The following is a 24,946-nucleotide window of genomic DNA, read 5'->3' as shown; positions in this document are numbered from 1 at the left end:
CTAAAACAGCTTAAAATCTTCTTTAATCAAAATAAAATTATTAATTAATCATTGCTAAACCAGATTCAAAATATTTTCATATAGACATAAAATTATGGAATAATAAAATCTAATTCGTGTTAGGTTTGCTAGTTATTAAAAAAACTAGTACTTTGATGTTAGCAAAGAACAAAATGATTTTATGATAGAACAAAGAATGCAATTAATTTGCTTAACTTATTTTTTACAGAATAATAGAAACAATGAATCTTTCCATAAAAAGTAAGTTCCTTCTTACTAGTGCTGTAGAAGTAACGAGGAATTGTGTACCCGTATGTATTCGTTACTCGGTGAACCAGTACTCGTTACTATCGTATCGCTACTTTCGGTAAAATCAATTGGTATCCGTATCCTGAGCCTATAGACTGATAAGGTTTAAATTTTCTATTGCTTAGTTTCTAAAGTCAGAAAGAAGCGCCTACGGAAGGCCGTCAGGAAAATAGGAAAAAAATAAAAGAAAGAAAGAAATGAAATAAATATTACAATAATAACATTAATTAGTAATTAAAATAATAAAAAATTACTTATTAAAAAAGTTAATAATTTAAATAATAAAAAATAGTGATTAAAATAATGAATAATTAAAGTAACATCATAATTAGCACCTGAAATATAAAATACTTATAAGTAAAATTTAATAAAAATGTAAAAACAAATAGAAATTAAAATAATTTTTAAATTTATGATGACTAGTTAAATAATAAAGTAAAATACCAGATTTTGTCTTATTGGCTTACTATCATTTCCTCCTTTCTCATTTCATCCCCAGCTCGAAAAAGTGTTATTTCATTCACTGCCCTCCCCCACCAATTCCCTCTTTCCCATTTCATCTGCTGTTTGAAAAATAGATGTTTACTTTACGATTAGGCGAACGTCTGTTTACTTCAATTAAAATGGTTTAGAAATGACTGTTTCTACGTCTACTTAGCTTTTGATTTTTAATACTATTTATTATTTTATGCAGACAAATTATGTTGAGCAGAATAATGAATTTCAGACGTGTTCAAAAGGTGTGTATCTGAATATACTAACATTTTTGTTATATAGTATCCATTTTTTAAATTAAATTAAATTTTTTTTAATTAAACTAAATTAAATTAAAATTAATTAAATTTTTTTAATTTCACACAGTTCTAAAGCAACAGAAGTACGGTATCACTATTTTGGCACACACATCAAAAACATGTATAATTAAGATTAATGTTACATTCTTTATTAAAAGTAATGGGCCCTCTTTAAATGCAACCATTCATGCTTTTAGAGGATTTTACATGTGGTGGTCTTAAAAAGGTGATGTTCACTACCAATGTTTGTTTATGTTCCCAAAAATACGGATCTCTTAAAAAGTGAGCTCTTAGAGATGTTGTAAATAGATGATTTGCTATAAATATTTTCCAATAGATAATGGAATTAATGCAATTTAATGTCAATAACTCGAGAAAGAAAGTTTAAATACGGTGCAACAAAAATACAGAAGTATTTTAAATGACGCAAATATTCATATTTTGTCAATGTCAAATTTTAAAAAGAATTAATTTTGGACAAATTATGAAATCTAACTTTTAATGTCATCTTCTGGTTTCTATATTTATATCTGGCAAAGTTTTATACTCATTATGAAAAAATAAAAATACAAGAAGTTTGAGTCCCGTAGGACAAAGATTGACCATAAATTTAGTTTCAAAATTTGAAATGTTTGATGCCATTTGTAACTTGCCTTCGGGTATCGCTTAATTAAGTTAGAATAATTCGAGGACATAAGTTTAAATGAAGTGCAGCAAAAATAAGCACAATTTAAATAGTCGTAGAAGGAAGTCATGTGGTATCCATATCAAATTTTCACTTTTTCATAATGACCATAAAACTTTCCCAAATACAAATACAGAAACTGGGAGACTCTGTTACAGATTAGCTTTTGTTATTTGTCCATTATTCGTTGTCTCCTCCCATTCTCTTCATCAGAACCGCTAATGACAAAAGGGTGAATTTTCCCCGAATAATCCCTTTTCCAAAAACTCCTTGTTGAGACTGTTATTTGTTGAGACAAGGAATGCTATATTATAAATGTCAACTTGCTTTTTACACTTAACAATATGATCGATAAAAACATTTGCACATGTATAGGTTAAGTACGAATTAAGGAAGAACTTAAAAGAAATTTAGAAATCTATAAAGGGTAAGGAAATTTTTATGGCCTACCAGCGGTCGAGCGGTAAAATCGTTGAACACTGGTAGTTAGATCTCAGGCGAACGGGCTGACTTCATGGGCGTTTTCGTGGTTTTTTTTATGTACCAACTTACAAGCCAGCTTACCACGTACCATATGAGCCAGCTTTCCTAAGAAAGTGCTCTACGAGGGAATTCTTCCTCTTAGGCACATAGCCCCAGTGTGTTTTGTCATAATCAACTAAACCAAATCATTTAAGAAATATATCAGTTGATCACTGCTCAGTGTACATCTGCTGTTTGCTTACAGAAACACTTTGTAAAGACATTTCCACTATTTTGCTAATAATTCTGGAAGGCTCATAAAATCCGAAATTATGTTACACTAGCTAACAGAGAACTTAAGTCTGCTTAGTACAACAAAAATCTGCTTAACTTGCTTTCGTGTCTTTGGGAAACGTAAGTATATGCAGAAATAAATGTTAAAATCTATCACCTATATTTGTAAGGATGTAAAGCATGCTGTTTTGGTTCATGATAATGATAAATATGCATCATGTTATGACAGTTTTCTTCTAACAAAATTTCTGTTACAATATGAATATGCATTTATTATTATACGAGTTGTAAAATTCAGTATTCGTCATTTTTAGATTCTAGGTATATGACAAAATTTTTTTTTTAAATTTTCGTTTTGTTTTTAAAAATTAATTCACTTTATAGCTTTTCTTCAATTTATTATAAAGGAATAGGAGTTTAAATTTTGATTTATATATAATATGATATAAATTCATCATTTATTAATAATATTTTATATATAACAGAAAATTATTATTGTTTCAAATTTTAATTTTTTAAATGATTTTTCTTACATTTATTGTATATTTGTTGAACGCATAGCTAAATATTTCAATTATACACAATAAAGATTATGCAGAAAACAATTCAGCTAACATAACAGCTAATTGCGAAAGAAAAATTAGAGTCTTATTGCTCGTAACTCTTAGTACAAGCAGCCATTTTTAAATTGATGTTAAAATTAATTTATTCTATTATCTATTAGAAAATAACTATACTGAATCATTTATTGATGACTTCCAAGAGGTCGCTTTCTGAAAGAGACCTGTATTTTTGAGAACATAAACATACGTTGATATTGAACATCACTTAAGATGCCAGAGCAAATGCACAGAGCTCCAAAATCCTCTAAAAGCATAGACGGTCACGTTTAAAAAGGCTGACTACTTTTAATAAAGCATGTATATTAATGTTCATCATACATATGTCACATTTTTGCTTTCTTTCAAAACAGCGATACTGTGGTTCAATTGCTTTAGAAATATGTGAAACTAATAAAATGGGCCGTATGTTATAAAAACCTAATTATATTCAGATACACACCTTTTGAACATGTTTGAAATCCATTATTCTAATCAGAATACTTTGTCTACAGAAAATATTGAATCAATATTAGAAATCAAAAGCTAAGTGAGATTAAAGTAGTAAGAGTCATATCGTCTAACCCATTTTAATTGAAGTAAACAGGTGCTTGCTTTATCGTAAACACCTGTTTTTCAAACAGCGAATAAATCGAAAAAAGAGCCCACCAGAGCTCAAGCGGTAAAGTCCCTGAACACTAATAGCTCGGTTCGGGGTTCAATTCCCGGCTAAAGGTTGGCTACACGGGCGTTTTCGTGGTTTTTCCCATGTGTAATTTGCATATGAGACAGTTTCCTTTAAAAAATTCTCCACGAAGGCATCCCTCCCTGTAGGCAATAGCCTTAGTGTGCTTTGCCATAACCGAAACCGAAAAAAAAAGGTATTGGTGGTGGAAGGCAGCGACGAGACGTCGTTTTAGAAGAATGGGCTGGCTACATAACCAAATTTCTATCCATACTCTGGTAAACAGTACATTATTTGCTCATCAAAAGCCTAAATTTAGCTAATGCTCAGCTTAGTTCTTTAATTGCAATTTCAGCCACAGCCCCCAAACAAGATGATGTCTGGTATTTTATTTCATTACTTAGTTATTCATCATTAATTTAAGAAATAATTAAATTTTTACTGAATTATAATAATAATAATTTAATATTATAGTTGCTAATTATTTTATTATTGTAATATTTTTTTTTATTTTTATTTATTTATTCATCTTTCCTGATGGCCTTCCATAGAGCTCCAGCACTTCTAATTTTAAAAATTAAGTCCTGACTACAACCAACGATTGCAAAAATAAAAGCAAAGTAACTTACTTAGTGATAATTAAATAAAATAAAAGACAAGGCTTTTATTTTATATTTATATATATATGTGTGTACTTTACATTTAATTATAAGGACATATATATATACTTTGCATTTAATTATATTTTTTTAATATATATATATTATATATACATATTTACGTTGGGTAGTACTACTGATTGCAATAAAAAGAGAGGTGCACATCTAGATGTTATAATGGACCCATATACAAAATTTCAAAGTTCTACAACTAATCGTTTTTGAGTTAAGCAAAATGTATGCATACCTACTTACACATCACGAAAAAAATCCCTTTCAAGTATCAACTTAGAGTCATAATCATTAGTCATAAGTATCAGCTTAAAGTAAATGGGATTACATTTAACAATCCGTTTTTGGAAGAAAAAAAAAAAAGGAGTCCTTCATTGTGTTCGTACGTACAGACGTCACCCAAAAAAATAATTCACATGCATTCCGTAATCGACAAAAATGGATATTCCTGTTAAAATTAAAATATATCCAAAAGTTTTCTTGATTACAATACTTACTACCTTTTTATTTCGTACAAGGAAGTAAAGAACCTATATTAACCTACATATTCTTATATAAACAATACCTAAGTGCAGTATATAAATATTTCAAATCAATAAAATCTCCCTATGGCACGCTCAAGAAAAAAAATCAATAATCATCTAAATTTTCAAATTACAAACATAAATCTTCATGTAAAAGGCAAATACAAAATAATGCTTCAAAATCAAAATTGCTCATCTTCTTAAATATCAACAACTAAATAATATTTCAACTAAAACACATAATGTAAACAAGAGTTTGCCCGATGCCCAAAAAAAATTCAAAATTATATATGGAAAATATGAGCGCATTGTGACACAACCGTATCCGTTCAGCAACCGCATCATTCATATTCGCACAGAAACCGCATCATTCGTATTTGCATAGAAACCGCATCATTCGTACTCGAATAAACCGCATCGTACGACAGATGCGAGTAACGAAATGAATTTGTGAGTACCGAATCAGTACTTCGAGTCAACCGATGTACCCGTTACTCAGTAACGAATACATGCGATTTGCCCCAGCTCTACTTCTTACAGAATATGGTTAGCCTCAAATTCTTAATTCTATGAATTTAAATCATGATATGCCTTTTTATAAGAAAAATACTTGTTAATCGTTTACGATAAATCTAAAATCTTTAGAAATAATATGATTTGACTAGGTTGGTGACATTTGGTTTACACCCACTAGCATATGAATAGATGTAATGCAGTTTATATAGATATTTTAATTCTATCACTTTATCTAAAGTTCCTACTTAGTGATTTAGAGTTTGTGTCAATAAATAGAAAAACACTGGAATTAACAAAACATCAAACAAAGCTCAAAAGGAATACTAATTGAAAATTTTAATATGGCTTGTCAAACTTGATGCTCACTAAAAACTCGCCATAGAGTAAAAATTAGTGAATATTTTATTTGGTTGACAATTATTTGTATTATGGAGCATTTAAACTACCTTTCACAGAAGGTTAAGCAGATATATAAAACAGTTATTCAAAAGTGAAATAAATCGCTTTAAAACATATAGATAAAAGACATTCATAATAAACTGAAACAGTACTTCTCTTAAATATAATTATCACTTTAGAATACACACTTATGTGAATAGTAAATACTCAAAATTCCTTAGTGCAGACTTTTAAAACACGTTCACTGCATGAGCATTACAGGTAGGTACAAAAAAATTTTTCATTCTGTGCCAAGAGCATCACCCATGGGTCACAGGTATCTTTTCACATAATACTAAATAAAAATATTGAGGCAGTTCAGAATTGACTTTATGTTTGTAGAGGCACTCAGAGATAATTGTTCATCAAAAATATTCAAGCATGGAGACGTTTCATCATCTATTATCAGCTCAGTAGCTTTTATTTTAGAATTTGTTATTCTTTTGCTTTTGCAGACGTGTGAAGTGGGCAATAATTTTACATTTTTGAGTAAAAAAAAGACTATTTTTATTGAAAGAATAAGTTTTTGATTCTTTCACCAAAATCATACCTTTTTTTTCCTGATATCTCTTATTTTAAAGATATATTACTGGTATATTGAGAACTCGTTTAGTTATTTTAAGCTTATTTAACACTACAGCGGGTTTATGTTATATAAATAAAAGTTAAAATGATTCTACTAAAATGAATATTGTTGAATTTCAATTTTAATTTAATAAACATATGGAACAGTTGGTATCTCACTTCTTGGAGACTGTGATAAAACACAACAGAACTTTTACTAAAAATATGAAATGTTCTAAACAAATACGTTAGTTCATCATATACGCAGCTGGCCATTAAAATTGCATTACCAGGAAGGAATGATCTGACGAACGTCAAAATCACATGAAAGGAAGAAGAGGTTGAGATAGGCAAATGATTAGTATTTCAGTGCATTTAGATGATGCAGGAGGGAGAAACGTCTGACCCTCTGCATAAAAGAAAAGTTGTGTAGTGGATTTCTGATTCAGAAAGCTCTTTATAAGGTTGGAGTTTGCTCAGAATATTGTGTTATGCCTTGAATAATAATAAGAAATGCTTACCAGCAAGTGTCGGAATTTGACAGAGAAAGGATCATTGTCTGTCGAAAATGTAGATAATCGTTCAGTGATATCGCTCGTCGCACTGGTCGACATCAAACCACTGTCATGCGAATATGTGATCAATGGGTTGCTGAGGGTCATACTGAATGGCATGCAGGATCTCAATGCCCTCCTGTGAATAATGCTCAAGAGGACAGCCCTGCAAAATCGTACAACCACATCACAGACCATTAGTCAGGAAATAGGCATGTTTGCAGCACACCCAGTATCCGCCTGCATGCTACGTCAATGTTTGCAGCAGTGTGGACTATCAACCCAACTACCATTGCTTTGGCTTCCCTTGACAACGCAACATAGAGATGGTAACTCTGGTGCACCAAATGACAAAGCTGGACACAGGAGTGGCACAAAGTCATCTTTTCAGATGAGTCCCAGGTCTGTGTGCAGTATTCTGATGGCTGTCTATGTGTTTGGAAGCTCTGAGAAGACCACACGTCCTCTGCTTGCATTCAATATCCACTTAGAGGCCCTGCACTTGGTGTGATGATTTGGGAAGCCATTGAGTAGATGATATGCACATCTCTAGTTCAGATAGATGGTAAAATTAAACGCAGATTGGTACATTTACGATATCTGACATCGAGTGGTTATGCTCTATCTTCAAGGTCTGCCAAACGAAGTCTTCCAACAAAATAATGCAAGATCACATGTTGCACGTCGTGTTCTGACCTTCTTCGAAGCGTGGGGTATTCAATTGCTGCCCTGGCCTACACGATCTCCAGATCTTTCACCCACTGGAAAAACATCTGGTCATGGGTTGCTGAGAGAGTGGCCCGCCACCCCTCTGCAGCTAATATGGTTGATGAAGTGTGGCATAGAATTGAAGTAGCATGGAATCAATTGCCTGTTTCTGTTATCCAAGTCCAGTTCGACTCCATGCCTAGCCAGGTAAGGGCCATTTTTGCTGCCCCCGGGAGGGGCAGCTGTTTCTACTAATTTTACACCCCTGCAAACCCCCAAACTTCTTACAAATTTAATTATTTTGTCTTCATGCCATACTGCTTAAGTACAACAAATATCATTTTCTCAGGCATGAAAGTGCAAGTTGGAAAAAAAAGCTGAACAACACGCGGGCACAAAAACTAATTGCGCACGCGCGACCTAAAAAAAACACATTTTAATAAAATATCAACCTTTTAATATAAAAAGTATTAAACAAATACATATAATTAAACTAAAATAATATTTGTACTTACTATTTTGCTATTAATTTTATCTTCCACTTGTAAAAAAAAGAAAAAAAAATCAATAAATCACCAAGAGATTGTAATGAATTAACCTTCTTTAAGATGCTCTTTATGTAACTTAATTTAACAGTTGATACATGAATAGTGTACACAACATTACAACACACTAATATACATATTTATGTTATATATTACTGCTCATTTTCAAGCAATGACAAGTTTTAGAGATAAAATATATATATATATATATATAATGTTGTATGAACTTAAATCCATTTAGTGCGAATACAAGTTATTATTACTTGCGCAATTGCTGCAAAGTTAGTTAATAATAATTTATTTCCTAAACAGTATTGATTAATTGATTATATTATCTCCTAAGTTTAATTAAAGTAGAATTATTTTAAAAGTGTGCATCCATATTGGTAAGTTAATTTGAAAGCAAAATGTTAATAATGTTTTAACGGGGACTGGAATTAAATCATCACGAAGAATAATATTACAATAGTAAAAATTAAAACATGTAATTATTGTCATTGACCGTAAATTAGCTGACTTTTCAAGGGGAACAAACCAACTCCCGTTCAATGATCAATAATTGATAAAAATACGTAAATATGAAAGTGTTTCGTCTTTACTCGAGTTATAAGTTAAAGCCAAATCGGCAATTCTAGTCAGGCCAAATATTTCCGCGAATTTTACAGGATTTCTCTACAGTAATTAATTTTTACTCCAAATTGAATTGACTAAAATGCTACATGAGAATAAGTTCTTTGAGTAACAACTATTCGCGGAAATATTTGGCCTGACTAGAATTGCCGATTTGGCTTTAACTTATAACTCGAGTAAAGACGAAACACTTTCATATTTACGTATTTTTATCAATTATTGATCATTGAACGGGAGTTGGTTTGTTCCCCTTGAAAAGTCAGCTAATTTCCGGTCAATGACAATAATTACATGTTTTAATTTTTACTATTGTAATATTATTCTTCGTGATGATTTAACTCCAGTCTCCGTTAAAACATTATTAACATTTTGCTTTCAAATTAACTTACCAATATGGATGCACACTTTTAAAATAATTCTACTTTAATTAAACTTAGGAGATAATATAATCAATTAATCAATACTGTTTAGGAAATAAATTATATATATATATATATATATATAACTGTTACTATAGCTTTCAATTATCTTCACTTTTAGCTCAATAAACAGTACTTTATATAACACCAGAAAAAGTAACCATGTGAGATAATATAGTTACAAAATAACATAATAGTTAAAGGAGGAATACAAAAAATAACTATTTTGTCTCAGTCTCACTCGATCCTGATTAAAAATTTTTAGGGAAAATGGTTTTTCTTTTTTGCTACTTTTGCAGACAACTTTTCTAATTTCCATTTGCGAGCTAGTCTCAATTTCTTTTCAGCAGCTTTTATACAATTCATTGATACTTTTTTATTTTCTTCTTTATTTTCTGCAATGTTTAATTGCTTTTTTTTTTTTTTTTTTTTTTTTTTTAGATTCTCGCTCCTCCTTTTCTGTCTCTAGCTCTTCTTTGTACAGTTTATGAGCATTCCTTAAATTTTTACGTAGAGTTTTGTGTACTGGAGAATGGAAGTGGTTATCTCTATGTGTGACAGATGGTGCCAGCACAGATCGCTGAAATTATTGAAGTTAGATCTCGTTTGATGGTTGCTTGCTCTTCTTTGATTCGATATTCGTATGCATCTAGTTCTGCCTTTCCACATAAGCCCCACCTACTTCGCCTAGATGTGAAACAACGTATTTCGCGATCTCGGCTCAGGTAAACTCGAAAAGTTCACAACAAGGGGTGTTAGCGTTTGATCGCTAACCCGGCGTAATATTATACAATGGCATGATGTTAAGTTTTTTTTTTTTTTTTACAAAGAAAAGAGGAAGAGAGAGAGAGCATGTCCTCCATTTACCCCCCCCCACACACACACACAGATTTGCCGGTCGCGATTTCTCAACAGTTCTGCATCGATCTCAGAAACAGCACGGGTGTCGTTCAAAAAGCGGAATTCCGCGAAAACTTTCATGCCTGTTTTCTGTAATTGCTTTTCTTCATGGTGTTGAAATTTTAATGGCCAGCAGTGTAAATTATTCTGTGTTGAATTCAATTATTCTGTGTAAAACTCTGAAAAATGAAAAGATATTTATAAAATAATTCTGAGAATCGATAGTTTTGGAAATGCCTGGATTAAACAAAACAGTTGAGGCACTGGATCCGAATAAGACATGCTAGTAGAGACTGGGTAGAAGGCCAACAATAACAGAAAGAAAAGAAGCTGGAGTGCGTTGCTATGAAAAACGTAAACTAAAGAGTGGTAGGGCAGTAGATCAAAAGACAATGAAAAAGATGATGACAAAGTGCAGCTAATGTAATATTTTTCTATACAGTACAAAGTCTGTAATCCGGACATCCATTACCCGGAATGATCTATAATCTGAACCTCAAAGCCACAAACTTTACACATGCGCATAAAGACTGCGCATACATTACGGTATGCTTTACGCATGCGCGCATTGAAAGAAATGTTTAATAAAGTAAACAAATAAATATTAAGCTTTTTTTTTTTGTAAAATTTGATACTCTTTAGATTATAATTGCTCTTTATTTCATAAATTACGGTTTCATATTTTTAATTGTATAATTTCTGCATGCCATCTTACCAGATTTAAATTGATTATCTATAATCCAGAAAAAATCCTAATCCAGAATCGCCGAAATCCCGATCAGTCTGGATTACAGACTTAGGTTACCATAAAACATGTAAGATACAGTACTGTATCTTACATGTTTTATGGAATGACACTGAACACTGTAAATCAGATCTACTTTTCGATGAGCTCAACAGTGATGCTAATGGCATAGAGCTTATATCGAAATACCATAGTGCTATGAGCCTCACCATACTTTTGTGAACTCATTCCCAATTATATATAGTGCACTTACAACCAATGCCTTTACAAACAATACAAATAAGTTAGTCTTTAAGTTGGCACCTCAATGATTACTTTAACTTCTTATGGGGGCAGTGAACATGTAAAAAGTTTATATGTTAAAGGAGTATTTAAAAACAAAGTCTACTTATTGGTCAATTGACAGTTATTCCTGTTACTGATGCGCAGAAATAAATATTAAAACTACCACCGTTTCTCATAAAAACTGAGATGTCTATAAAGTATCATAATACAACATGCAGTAAATAAATAAATAGAAATGCAATCCGTAATTCATAAGTAACTTGACTGAACATACTAAAACCATCAAAGCAATGTGGGGGGAAAATTGCATTTAAAACACGAAATAAGATAATGCACATAGACTAGTAATACTAATATTCCTAAAGTTATTTTCATTTCTGTGTTCTAGTTTGGCTGTTTTGACAAACAAATCTTTCTTTACAATGAATGATATGATGTTAATTATGATATTTATTACCACACATCAATAGCAAGAACAGCTTTCTGGAAGAAGATTTCTCCTAAAAAAACAGAACGTGTACTATAAATCATAAAAGTGAAGCAACAAACTGTGTTAGGCAAAGATTTTTTAGCATAGAAAATATCGATTTTGAAAGCGAACAAAATCCCTCTACATCAGGAGCAAAGAAATCTGCAACTGAAAATATTTAACAGATGGCACTACTCTCTCGACTTTCTTAGGGTATAAATGTGTTCATAATTTAGTTTTCCAGTTGCAGATTTCTTTGCTCCTGATGAAGAGGGACTTTGTGCGATGTCAAAATCATTAGCGTTTCTGTGCTAAAAATCTATGCCTAACACAGGCTGTTTCAGCACTCTTATGATTTATTTGAGGCATGTTTCTCTTCATATACTATAGTTGGTCTAATATTCTGTGCTAAAATGGGGGAAAAAAAAAAAAAAAAAAAAAGGTTCTAAAGAGGAGGGAAGGAGAATAGATGCAGAATAGTATGGCAGTCAGTTGTCATTTCCACTGCATGAGTTTATTCCACTACAAAAATCCATCAGTAGCATAGTTTGGCTTAAATTTTGAACACAAAGAAAAGAAATTAACCTGACCCGAATTTAGCACAAAAGATGTACAATAATTCCTAAAATCTGGCATTTGTAACAGGTCTGGCTGTAAGTGAACATTCTGTATCAGCATTCTGATGCTAAATAGGTAGTTTCCCCATTTTCTAGCAATTTGCAGCCACACTTACACACAGTCTGGATCAATTGACACAATAATCACACTTCATATTTCATTCTAAGATGCCATTAATTCTAAGGCACTGCTTTGATTTCAATATTGTCAAAAAAGTGATTCCAAGAAAATAAATGCTGAAAAAGTACTCAAACACATCTACAAAACATTTTAATAATTTGCTTTGATTTATTACAAGTAACAATATTCTAGTTTGAATTAGCAATTTAAAAAAATTATCTGCTTGGAATATTCAGCAATTGGGGGGGGGAATACAGTAATCTGGCAAAACACCATCAATTCTAAGGTCCATCCCATTTTTAGCAATGTTTATATATGGGGGAAAAGGAGCATCTCAGAATCAAACAAATATGATATATAGGCATAATACTTTATTTCCAAGTTTAAAAGCAATTTATCTGAAAATATTTTAAAAGCTCAGTCCCCCCCCCTATAAATACATTACAGAAGTGAAAAACTAAACACAAATTCACATCATTTAACTAACCCTCCGACCCCGCCAAAATTATAAATGTTTACATTTATATATTTCATAATCAATACCTTTTTCTTTGATGCTTCATTGTGGTAGTATACAGTGCCACTTGAGTCTGACTCTTGACTCCAACCTGGGGGAAGAATGGTAAACATACATGGCGAGGATTCTAAACTTTCATTACTACTATGAGTTAGCTTCTTTAATTTTGGTTTCAGCTGCTTTGGAGGAGGATCAGGCACTACGCAAGAGGAATGGACAGATTTTGGGCTGCTCGGTTCACTGTTTAAAGGAGTGGACTGAAAAAAAAATTCAAATTTTAGCGAGATCTATAAGAAAGAATGTGACATATTAACCATATTAACCAACATAAAAAAGTCAAATAGAAAACAGTCAGGAAATAAAAAATATAAAATTACATAACTGCTGGCTTTTTGTTCCATGTTTAGTTTTTACATATTTGATTAAATATTTTTATTCACGTGCTTTTATAATGACAACATTCAGCTTACGTACTGAACCTTTTGGGATGGCATTTGACTGCACATCATAGGAGACATATGGCATGTGTAAACAATATATGAGATTGTAGAGATTTTAGAAGTACACAGCACCATTTTTATCAGACAGACCTACACTTTTGCTTTGGGAAATAGCTTCATCAACTGAATGATCTACTTACTAGTAATTGATATCAAGAGCCTTACCCTTTGCTTCTCTGCAATGATATGCAGTGACCATTACCAGAGCAAATGAAGGCTGGAGCCTCTAAACCAACATGAAGCTCGCATTAACTTGGATGAAGAAACAAACATCCTAGAAATCACCATAAATAAGAATTCACATGCGAAAATGTGTTTTGGACAGATTCACATTGCATAACCCTAACAGCTGCTCCCATTAAACACCAGCATCATCTCCAAACTGTATCATTAGCAATAGCAGATCCTTACTGACAAAATTCTTGAGAGGTGCATATGGAATAATTCTCTTCAATTTTTGCAAGAGAATACATACCTCATAAGGTATGAGCAACTTCTGCTCAAATGTCACACATTATATAAAGTTTGGCTGAAAATGTTTTCCTTACTCATTGCTTAGTCCCAATCTCATACTAATAAATTTGCATTTTCGGATCACTTTATCAATTAAGGCAAGGTGAATGAGGGGATGGCAAGTATCTTCACTTCTAAACCAGCTCAATTCTATAAGGAAAAAATCATAAGTATACATGGGCCTTAGATTTTTTTATCGATCAAATTTTAGTTTAGTATAATATAAGCAATGATGAACTACTTCTGAAGCAGACAGAAAAAGTTAACTTTCTTAAGCCAGCAGTACAACTGTAGTACCGCAAAATTTACTTGCTCTTAAGCCGGCTATGGTACAACTGCTGTAGCAAGCTGTCTGTTCCCCCTTTTACAGTAATTGCCTATCTTTAGATTCTCTGGGTGGTCTGTTTTCTCTTAAGAGCAGCCTCTGGCTATTTAATGTTTCCCACTTCTTATCTCTTTGGCAAGGTTTTGACGAAGACTGTATGTTTCGTCTCGCACCAATGTGCTTGAGAATAAAACAGATGCTATCTCTCTTTCAATCATTAGAGCTTTTTCTCGTGATTTCTGTGTAAATCGCACTCTTATTCACTTCTTATAATGGCACCTCGTTTCAAAGGTCTCAGTCAGGACAAAATTAATAAGTTGCTAAGAGATTTAGAAGAGGAAACTTTTTCTGATACCAATTCGGACTGTTCAGATACAGAAGAAATATGTTTTAATCAATCTTTTAATGAAGATAAAGTTGCCGATAACTTCAAAAGCAACACTAATAATTTATTTGAATGGAGACAGCCAAGTGAGCATGACAAAGCAAACATATTGACCTTTACTGGTAAACCTGGCATAAAAACTGAATTTTCAGGAATTCATCTTGCTGTTGATTTTTTTAAGTTATACTTTTCAGATGAATTGTTTAAAATGTTAACCATAGAAACTAATCAATATGCTTCTCAAATCTTAGAGTTGCGGCCAGATATAAGCGGAAAAAGAAAGCATGAAACCGACTGGACGCCAATTACATTTGATGAGCTTCAGAAATTTTTTGGATTAGTCTTATTCATGGGACATGTTGAAAAGGGCAGCATTCGAGATTATTGGTCCACGGATGATTTAATTGACACACCAATTTTTCGTAAGGTAATGTCAAGAGACAGATTTTTAATGGTTTAAAAATTTTTGCATTTTGAAAACAATAAAGAAAAACCCGATAAAATTATGAATTATGACAGACTGTGGAAATTTTGAAAAGTTTATGATCATTTAAAAACAGCTTATAAACAGATTTACGGCCCCGCAGAAGAACCCTCGATAGACGAAATTATTGTCAAATTTAAAGAGCGAGTAATATTTAGACAGTATATCCCAAAGAAACGCAAGCAGTGGGGTATAAAATTATACGAGATCGCTGATAAGGAAGGGTACACCTATGATATGGAAGTTTACCTTGGGAAAGATAAATCTAAGGATCCCAACTTCTCAGCGTCTTATAATGTCGTTAAAGAAATGAGTGGCACTATTAGAGAAAAAGGGCCATAAATTATATATGGACAATTTCTTTTCCTTGCCAGAACTTTTCGTTTATTTATTAAATGAAAATAAAATAAATTCATGTAGAACTATTCGTCCAAATAGGAAGCATTTCTCAAAAGATGTAAGCAAAGGAAAATTGAATAGAGGAGAAACCACTGTGCATTTCACAAATGGGATGACAGCTCTACGCTGGAAAAACAAGCGTGACGTTTTCATGCTGTCAAATATGCACAATTTAATGGTTATAGCCAATGAGCAGACAAAGCCCGAGATCATAACATGTTACAACAAAAATATGAGCTATGTTGATTTAAGCAATCGCATGGCCAAAAGTTATACTTTTGGCAGAAGAACTTGGAGTGGACGAAAAAACTATTTTTTCATCTACTTGACCTAACAGTGCTAAACACGTACATTCTAAGCAAAATAAGCAATATCGTAAAGAATCACAAAGTTTTTCGCATGAATTTGATTAGAGAGCTGATTCATTATTCTGATCTTCAAGCTCATACGCCATCTTCATCAAGTCGAAAAAAAAACAATGCAAGTATCTATGCTCCCATTTCCCTTTTGATACAAAGAAAAGACGAAGATGTGCTGTTTGTTCTGCAAAAGGTTTACAGCGGAGATCAACTGTCATACGTACAGCATATGATGTAGCACTCTGCATAAACTGTTTTGAAGCTTATCACACGTCATTTCAGAAAAACAGTTAACTCAAAAAAAAAAAAAAAAAAAAAAAGCAATAGTTAATTAAATCAAAGCACCTTCCTATAATAGCAAAAACAAAACAAAAAATTACTGATCTTACATCAGAAAGCAAAATCAGAATTTAATAGAGCATGTCTCTATTAAAGGCCTTTTTATAAGGGCCAAAAATTTAAAATTGAAAAAAAACTACACTCAGATGATCACAACGAACGAAACATTGAATATATAACTCTGAATTTTTCATGTGAAAACAACTTGGTTTAGATACCGGTGAATGAGCTATCTGTATCATCCTTTTCGTAGTTTTCCCGTTAAAAACGTGAACGTGAGCCAGTTCTGTCAGTCTTTCACGAAACATCACTTTTCAGCAAATAGTACTAGTATACTTAATTAAATAATCCGTCTGACATTTAAGCTTCTACCCTTAAGCCAATAAATATGGGATTTAGTTACATCACTACACTCAGTTGTTATGTAGATAAAACTATTGACAATTTCGGTAACAGGTAGTTCAATATAGGTTCAATACAAGGGAATAAACAGGCTCCATAGGATTCCCCCCATGTGTAATGTGATTATAAATCGCTTTCTCTCCAAATGTGACTAAGGTTACATTAATTAATTCAGAAAAGCAACTCAAGGGCTATCTCTCTATGGGTAGAGATTTTATCGTGGAAAACTTTCTAAGGGAAACTTTCTCGCATTCAAATTATACATTAAGAAAGCCACGAAATCTCTCATGTTCGTCTGGATTTTAATCCAGGTTGAACTACCAGTGTTTAGTGATTTTACTGCTCTTTCATCTGGTGGATTCCTCCACGAAGGCATTCATATTTTGAGGCAACTTATAAGATATTTTCTTCCTCCTTTCTGCATGCCTTCGTAGTGTAACGGTTAGCAGATTTGGCGAGTATTTTGAGAGATCCAGATTCCTGTCCCGACGACGGCATTGCACATTTTTTCATCTCTTCTGCTTCAAAAAATAACCTAATGACTCTATAGTGGTGCACGAACTAAAAGGTGATGGATGGTGATTCCTCACCACCACGATTTAGCTATTGGATCTCCTAATCCCCTGTCGCCCTTTAAAAGGGCAAGTATATAAGGTATTTTCTCCCTCCTTCCAGCATGCCTTCGCGGTGTAATGGTTAGCACAATTGGCGCACATTTCGAGAGGTCCGGGTTCGAGCCCCGAGGAGGGCATTGCTCATTTTTCACGTCTCCAGTATCTAAATAACCAAATGACTCTAAAAATTAATCTTAGCTTGCTTTGTCAACCTCGACTAAACAATAAGCCTTTCTTTGTTATAATAAACTCCATAAAATAAATAAAAAGGTTTTTCACTTGGCAAATAACATTCGCTAAAGATGCATATATTTTAAAATTATGTTTCAAATTGCAGCGATCTTGCACTCTGTTCGAGATTTAATGTTTCTAAAGCTCTTTTTACGAAGTGGGCAAAACTACTTTTTTAGGGCCTGCTTTACACTTGAGGCTTAAATCTAATAAGATGTTACTTTGGCCTTTCTTGCTGCCGAGGTCATAAAACTGTTCAGTAATGTTAACTCCGTTCGAATTTCTACTAGTACGCATGCAACTTTCTCTCATCCTTTTGTGATTTTAAGTAAATAAAATGGAAAAATCCATATGTAACCAACCTGTTCTCTGGGATTTGATTGGCCTTATTTGGTTTGTTCACTGGATTACACCGAAGCACTCAACAGCTATCTGTATAAGGGGAGGAATGCCTTCATCAAGGACTTGCTCAGTAAAGCTGGCTTATACCGACGTTACGACAAAAACTATGAAAGCGCCCATGGAGCCTGTGATTCTCGCTGTGATTCGAACCCGAGAAAACTACCAGTGTTCAGCCACTTTAGCACTCTCCGCTGGTGGGCCCGTAAAAAATAGACCAAGAAAAATCATTGAAATAACCGATTTAATTTTCTAGCCTATGTTTATCATTCAGCAATACATAAATTAAAAATTTTAGGTGATTGTGAATAAACTATATTGCAGTTTTCTCCAATGTTTCATATTACAGTTTTACATGGATTTTTCAATGTTTCATTTTATGATTTTACATGGAATTGCAGCACTATCGAATTATTTCTCAGACATTTATTTCACTCCGTTCATCATTCTGATTCTTTATTCTGCCAAAGAGAAGTTTTCGCACTTTAACAAAAAGTTGCTTTGAAAATATTCCTGGGTAATCGTTTTGATCACTGAAAGAAATATGAAAAACATATTTCCTACACTGTAAATGTCAATACCCTGTACGCCCTTATTTTTTTGAAAGTATAAAAGATTAATCTTTTTAAAATAAATTAGAAAATTTATTATGTTTATTTATTTTCTATTTATTATTTTATTATGTATATGTATATCCATTTCATTTAAAATCAAGCTTTGGATATAACAATGGTTTTTAATGAAATTCGCCTACTGAAGAAAATTGACGTAGAATTCTTTATAGACATTTAAAACTGTTCTGAAAAATATTTTTGATAAATTTATATTTTCTAAAATTTTAAATCATATATTAAAATTCTACAAGAAATATTAAAAAGAAGCCTAAAAGTGCTTTCTCTCTCTCTTTCTACGGATACCACGAAAATGCAAAGATTTAAGAAATTATCTCATGAGACTTCACTTCACATTGCAGCTATAAAATGGATTGCATATATGGGTATTCGGAGAATTTTTTAACTGCTAAAGTAAACTCCAGTTAGAATAAAGAAAATTCTCTCTACAGATATACTGCCTTTGCCCGATAGTCCGAAGTAATATTTGTTAAAATGATCAAATGCAACTAATATATCTCTGATTTTTTTTTTTTTATATTACAATAACGTAATTATGGAAAAAAATTTTTAAAGCTTTATTATTGGTATAAGTTCATCTCAAAACCTAATAGTAATGAATCATATTCTAAACATCTAACAGTAATGAAGATTATTAATGAATTCATTACTATTATTTCATTAAATTATTCATTACTGTTATTTTATTAATGAAAATAAATTATCAAATATTGCATTCCGACCTGCAGGCATACAAAGCTAGTTCATATTTGTTATATTTTGTCATGTTCTGTTTGTTCTCTTTTCCTAATTTCTAGAAAAACAAAAAATTCACAAATTATTACCAAGACTTATCAGAATTAGTAAATGTTATATAAATATTATATACATTTTGCTCTTAATAAATAAATGCAGTTTAGTTTAAATTAAATCAAAATAAACCTCAAAAAAGTCGCAAATATTCCAGACTATTGTCCAGCGCGCGGCAAACATGTAAATTTTACTGCATCTATGGAGGAGACAAACGACCACCCTAATGACTTTTCTCATTAGGAAACAAACAGTAAAGGAGGGAGAAACAGTTTTTTGGATCGCACCATCCTAAAGGTTATATTATGAGAATTTAAACCTAGTTTTAGAAGGTTAATACAGCAAAAAGTCTGAAATCTGGATGTTTAATAACCAAATAATTTATTACTCCGACCTCCATTTTTTTTTTTTTTTTTTTTTTTTTTTAACAATTGAAAATATGATGCTCAAGAAAAAGGAAGTGTACTACATTTCAATTTTTGCCCTGATTACTCAAGATTTCTTTTGCCTAGAAACATCATTATCTATTATAGTATAGAATCATCCTGGACATTATTTCATCTTTAAGCATTGACCAGCTGGTGAAAATCATTTTAATTTTCTGCCCTTGAAAGTTTGCAGGAGCCCTTTGCAGAATAAATGAAGCTCAAACAGCAATGTTTTTTAAAATAGAGCATTGTACTTACTAGTTTCTTTTCTTTGCATAGCAGAGAAGGGGGAACAATTGCATTTCGATTAACTTAAGCTCAAATGGCATTGCAAACTGCCCTCTCTCTTAACTTTCTGATATGATCTTCTTATTATTTTGTTCAGTCTGTTATTACCCTTTCAGAACCAGAATCTCCAGAATTGAACCCTGATTCTCCGTGACCAGTTACGACCATGATAGGTGCTTAACCTGCCATCAACAGTAGATAAGGACGACACTTGAAAGATATGTCGCCGAGATGAGCCTCGCAATCAGTCCAAAGTTATACAGTCACTACATGATATGGACATAAGGTCTGATTGGTTTTCGTCTAATAAAAGCACAGGTCCCCAGAGGGTCAGAGCTCTGCTGCGTGTATTAGTTCTAGAATTGCCACTATCCAAGTAGTGCAGTACGCTCCAGAGAGGAAGCTTCCCCTTCCTTCCCTGTACTGTGTGCCGCTGAGCAACATGGAAGCACAGAAAAACTTTGAATGAAACTTTTGAAATCTCAAGTGGTCTCTTACCTACATCGTGGTGCCCAGTATACAATGAGTACTCCTTCACAGGGGCAATATTCTGGTAGGATCCTCGGCAGGAGCTATGGGGAGCTCGCGACTTCAGTCGACTTCTAGGGGTTCGTTGTTGGATCTCAGTCCCAGACTGGTAATCCGACCATTGCAAAATAAATTACTGCGAAAGCATTTGCCAAGAATGTTATGCTGCACGCTCCATTCCTGGTGATGCCCTTCTGTCAATTCCATTATGCAGGACATTGTAAGCACTGATTTTTAGAACATGAACAATCTCCGGTGATACCTGGGATCTCGCCCGTCAAGGTTGGATGAGACTTGCCAAAAGAGCTCACTCCTACTTGGTCGTATCGGGCGTAAAACTCCGTCGACCTAAGGTCTCGTATCCCCTTGGCTGAGAAGCATACCACTTAAGAGGTTGCTCGAGGGCGGGAGAGACGATGCTAAAAAAACGAGGACAGTAAAAAGAGCCGTAACCTCAGAAATTAAATATATACAAGATATATAAAAATGACCAGCGTGTTAGTTCACTTGTCCCTAGGGAGCCCCTTCGTCTTCTCAAGGCCACGCTGAGAACTGAAAACTTCCACAACACGTTTGCGACTAGCTCGGCCCCATGCCGTTGCATGAGTCCAGACAAGTAATAATAAAAATTGAAACATGGGATTTTTTTGCCTTAATATGGCATGTACTTAGGCATGCATGGCTTAATCTTTGAGACAAGCATATGACTACACGCAGGATCAACCACGTAGCTTTTTTACGTTCATAGAACATTTAAGCTGCAAGCAACTCGAATCCACCATTTTGTAACGCACACCTTGGGAATGTGCTCCATCTTTTATTTCATACACATGGAATATTATCTCATGCTTTCTACCTCCCAGCGCTGATGCCATAGAGGATGTAGTGAGTTTTGAACCGCTACTGAAAGCACGAGATAACATTCCCAGCGCATTTCCAAGGTGTGCGCTATGAAATGGTGGATTCAAGTTGCTTGCAGCTCGAATGTTGTATGAATGTAAAAAAGCTGTCTCAAAGATTAAGCCATGCATGTCTAAGTACACTGCACTAAAAAAAGGGGGCAGTTCCATATCTAACATTCATACTGGGTCAATTGACGAAATCCAACTTGCGTTTTTCATCTCTCGAAAGTGCGACTAAGGATATGTATTCAGGCATGAAAGTGCAAGTTAGCAAAAAAAGCTGAACAACGCACACACACAAAATTACACAAAAACTAATTACACACGCACGACCTCAAAAAAACTCCTTTTAATATAAAAAGTATTAAACATAACAGATACATATAATTAAACTAAAATAATACTTGTACTTACTATTTTGCTATTAATTTTATCTTCCACTTGTTAAAAAAAAAAAAAAAAAAAATCAATAAATCACCAAGAGATTGTAATGAATTAACCTTCTTTGAGATCTTCTTTATGTAACTTAATTTAACAGTTGATACATGAATACTGTACACAACATTACAACACCTTAATATACATATTTATGTTATATATTACTGCTCATTTTCAAGCAATGAAAAAAGAAGTCATGTGAGATAATATAGTTACAAAATAACATACAGTTAAAGGAGGAATACAAAAAATAACTATTTTGTCTCAGTCTCACTCGATCCTGATTAAAAATTTTTAGGGAAAAAGGTTTTTCTTTTTTGCTACTTTTGCAGCCAACTTTTCTAATTTCCGTTTGCGAGCTAGTCTCAATTTCTTTTCAGCAGCTTTTATACAATCCATTGATACTTTTTTATTTTCTTCTTTATTTTCTGCAATGTTTAATTGCTTTTTTTTTTTTTTTTTTTTTTTTTTTTTTTAAGATTCTCCTACCTCCTTTTTTATCTCTAGCTCTTCTTTGTACAGTTTATGAGCATTCCTTAAATTTTTACGTAGAGTTTTGTGTACTAGAGAATGAAGTGGTTATCTCTATGTCTGAGAGATGGTGCCAGCACTGATCACTGAAATTGTTGAAGTCAGATCTCGTTTGACGGTTGCTTGCTCTTCTTTGATTCGATATTCGTATGCATCTAGTTCCGCCTTTTCACATAAGCCCCACCTACTTCGCCTTGATGTGAAACAACGGATTTCGCGATCTCAGCTCAGGCAAACTCGAAAAAAAGTTCGCAACAAGGGGTGCCCGCGTTTGATCGCTAACCCGGTGTAATATTATACGATGGCATGATGTAAAGTTTTTTTACAAAGAAAAGAGGAAGAGAGAGAGCATGTCCTTCATTTACCCCCCCCCACACACACACACACACATTTGCCGGTTGCGATTTCTCAACGGTTCTGCGTCGATCTCAGAAACAGCCCGGGTGACGTGCAAAAAAAGCGGAATTCCACGAAAATGCGGAAAACTTTCATGCCTGTGTATTCGATTTATATATAGCATTGTTCTAATATAGGTATTTTGAGACAAAAATATGTCTTTTTCTGAAATAGCATACAACTTTTTTTCCATATTTCTATTCTACGACTTAAATTACACCAAACTACCAAGTTTTGTAAAAACTGCATGAGTAGTTTTTAAAAAATTAGTGCTCAAAAGTTTAGAACCTCAATGTTAATTGAGTTTGGTATATATTAATCTCTCTTTTTTTATTAAACCCTTTTGAGTTTTCAGAAACTCGGGTTCATTCCAAATAAAATTCACCCATTTTTTATGATTTATTTTTAAAATTTGTATTTTTAAATAATTTTTATGAATTTTTCAAAAAAAAATCTTGATTCATAATCTATAAAATTTTTACCATCTTCTTAAAGGAGACGTATTTCTAAGCACACATGCTAAAAATTACAGTTTTTTTATTCAAAATTTCTGAAGATATATGTGAATTTATATATTAGCCCGTTTTGAAATTTGGCATATTTGCTGAAAGCAATAAAACATCAAATGTGGTTTAGACACTTTGTTAAAATTATTTGAAAGTAGGAACGATGTGACATTTTTTCCGCTCATGCACAATGTAAAAGGGTAGGTAACAATGCACAATGTAGAAAGGTAAGAAGGAACAAGGCGCCTTTTTTCCTCGCTCTGGAAGGGAAAAGAAAATGGGTTGCCATAGAATTTGGCGAAAGAAGTTCGCCAAATGAATTATTCTTGGCGCAAACTGAAAAAAATGTAGCCATGATAAATTTTTGAATTTCTTCGTAAATTTCGCACCAAATTTTACAAAATTTAATATCTATGCATAATTTGAGTCATAGAATTGAAATATGGAAAAACGTTGGTATGTTATTTCAGAAAAAGTTCGATTTTGTGTCAAAATACCTATGTTAGAACAATGCTATACATAAATCTAATATATATCTTAAGTCGCACTTTCAAGACATGAAAAACGCAATTTGAATTTTGTCAATCAGCCCAGTAGAACGGGAGATATCAAAATGACCCTTTTTTTTCTGCAGTGTATATGCCGTATTATGGCGAAACTGCGAATGGCTCATTAAATCAGTTATGGTTCCTTGGATCATACCTTACTACTTGGATAACTGTGGCAATTCTAGAGATACTACATGCAGCAGAGCTTTGTCTCTCTAGAGACAAGCACTTTTATTACACCAAAACCAATCGGACATTGTGTCTATATCGTGTAATGACTCTGTATAACTTTGGGCTGATTGTACGGGTTTGTACCGGCGAAGTATCTTTCATGTGCCGGCCCTATCAACTGTCGATGGTAGGTTATGTGCCTACCATGGTTGTAACAGGTGACGGGGAATCACGGCTTGATTCCAGTTAGGGAAGCTAAGAAATGGCTACCACATCCAAAGAAAGCAGCAGGAGTGCAAAAAGGCATCACAGATATGTTATTGCTCTGTCTCATGCGGCTAAACACCACTTGTCCCTCTAAGAAGAACGTCCAACTTGAAGGATCAGAGAATCTATTTAATAGGTTAGTCTCGTTCGCTATCGTTAATTAACTATACAAATCGCTCCACCAACTAACGGCTATGCACCAACACAAACAAAATCAAGAAAGAGCTCTTAATCTGTCAATCCTTCCTGTTTGTGCCCTTCCATCAATTCCTCTAAATTTTAGCTTTGCTTCCATACTTCTCCCCCCCTCCAGAACCCAAAAGCTTTGATTTCCCGGAAGCTGCCTGGCGTATCATTTGAGAAATACAGCCGGATCGCTGTTTGGCATGGTTTATGTTAGAACTAGGGCAGTAGCTGATCGCCTTTGAAACTCTAAATTTCATTCCTAATTACTGGAAACGTTCTTGGCAAATGCTTTGGCAGTAGTTCATGTTGCGATGGTCCAAGAATTTCACTTCTAG

At 33.2% G+C, this 24,946-nt stretch overlaps 1 protein-coding gene and 1 long non-coding RNA gene across 4 annotated transcripts in view; one reads left to right on the top strand and one right to left on the bottom strand.

Moving 5' to 3' along the window:
* The window catches only part of LOC118188587 (rho GTPase-activating protein 12-like), a 131,158-nt gene that overhangs the window by 75,939 nt on the left and 30,273 nt on the right, over positions 1-24,946 (bottom strand). For all 3 annotated transcript variants that reach the window (XM_035359063.2, XM_035359065.2, XM_035359064.2), the window contains one exon: positions 13,078-13,308. In XM_035359063.2, coding sequence (XP_035214954.2) covers positions 13,078-13,308 — 231 coding nt within the window. The remainder of the gene's footprint in view (positions 1-13,077; positions 13,309-24,946) is intronic.
* LOC118188588 (uncharacterized) overlaps positions 1-24,946 on the top strand; it is a 64,719-nt gene that overhangs the window by 15,219 nt on the left and 24,554 nt on the right. The window lies entirely within an intron of this gene.

This window comes from Stegodyphus dumicola, chromosome X1, assembly GCF_044657685.1.
Source record: "Stegodyphus dumicola isolate Sdum_Otavi_A_Nest chromosome X1, ASM4465768v1".
NCBI lineage: Eukaryota > Metazoa > Arthropoda > Arachnida > Araneae > Eresidae > Stegodyphus > Stegodyphus dumicola.
This window is presented reverse-complemented; position numbering and strand designations above follow the sequence as displayed.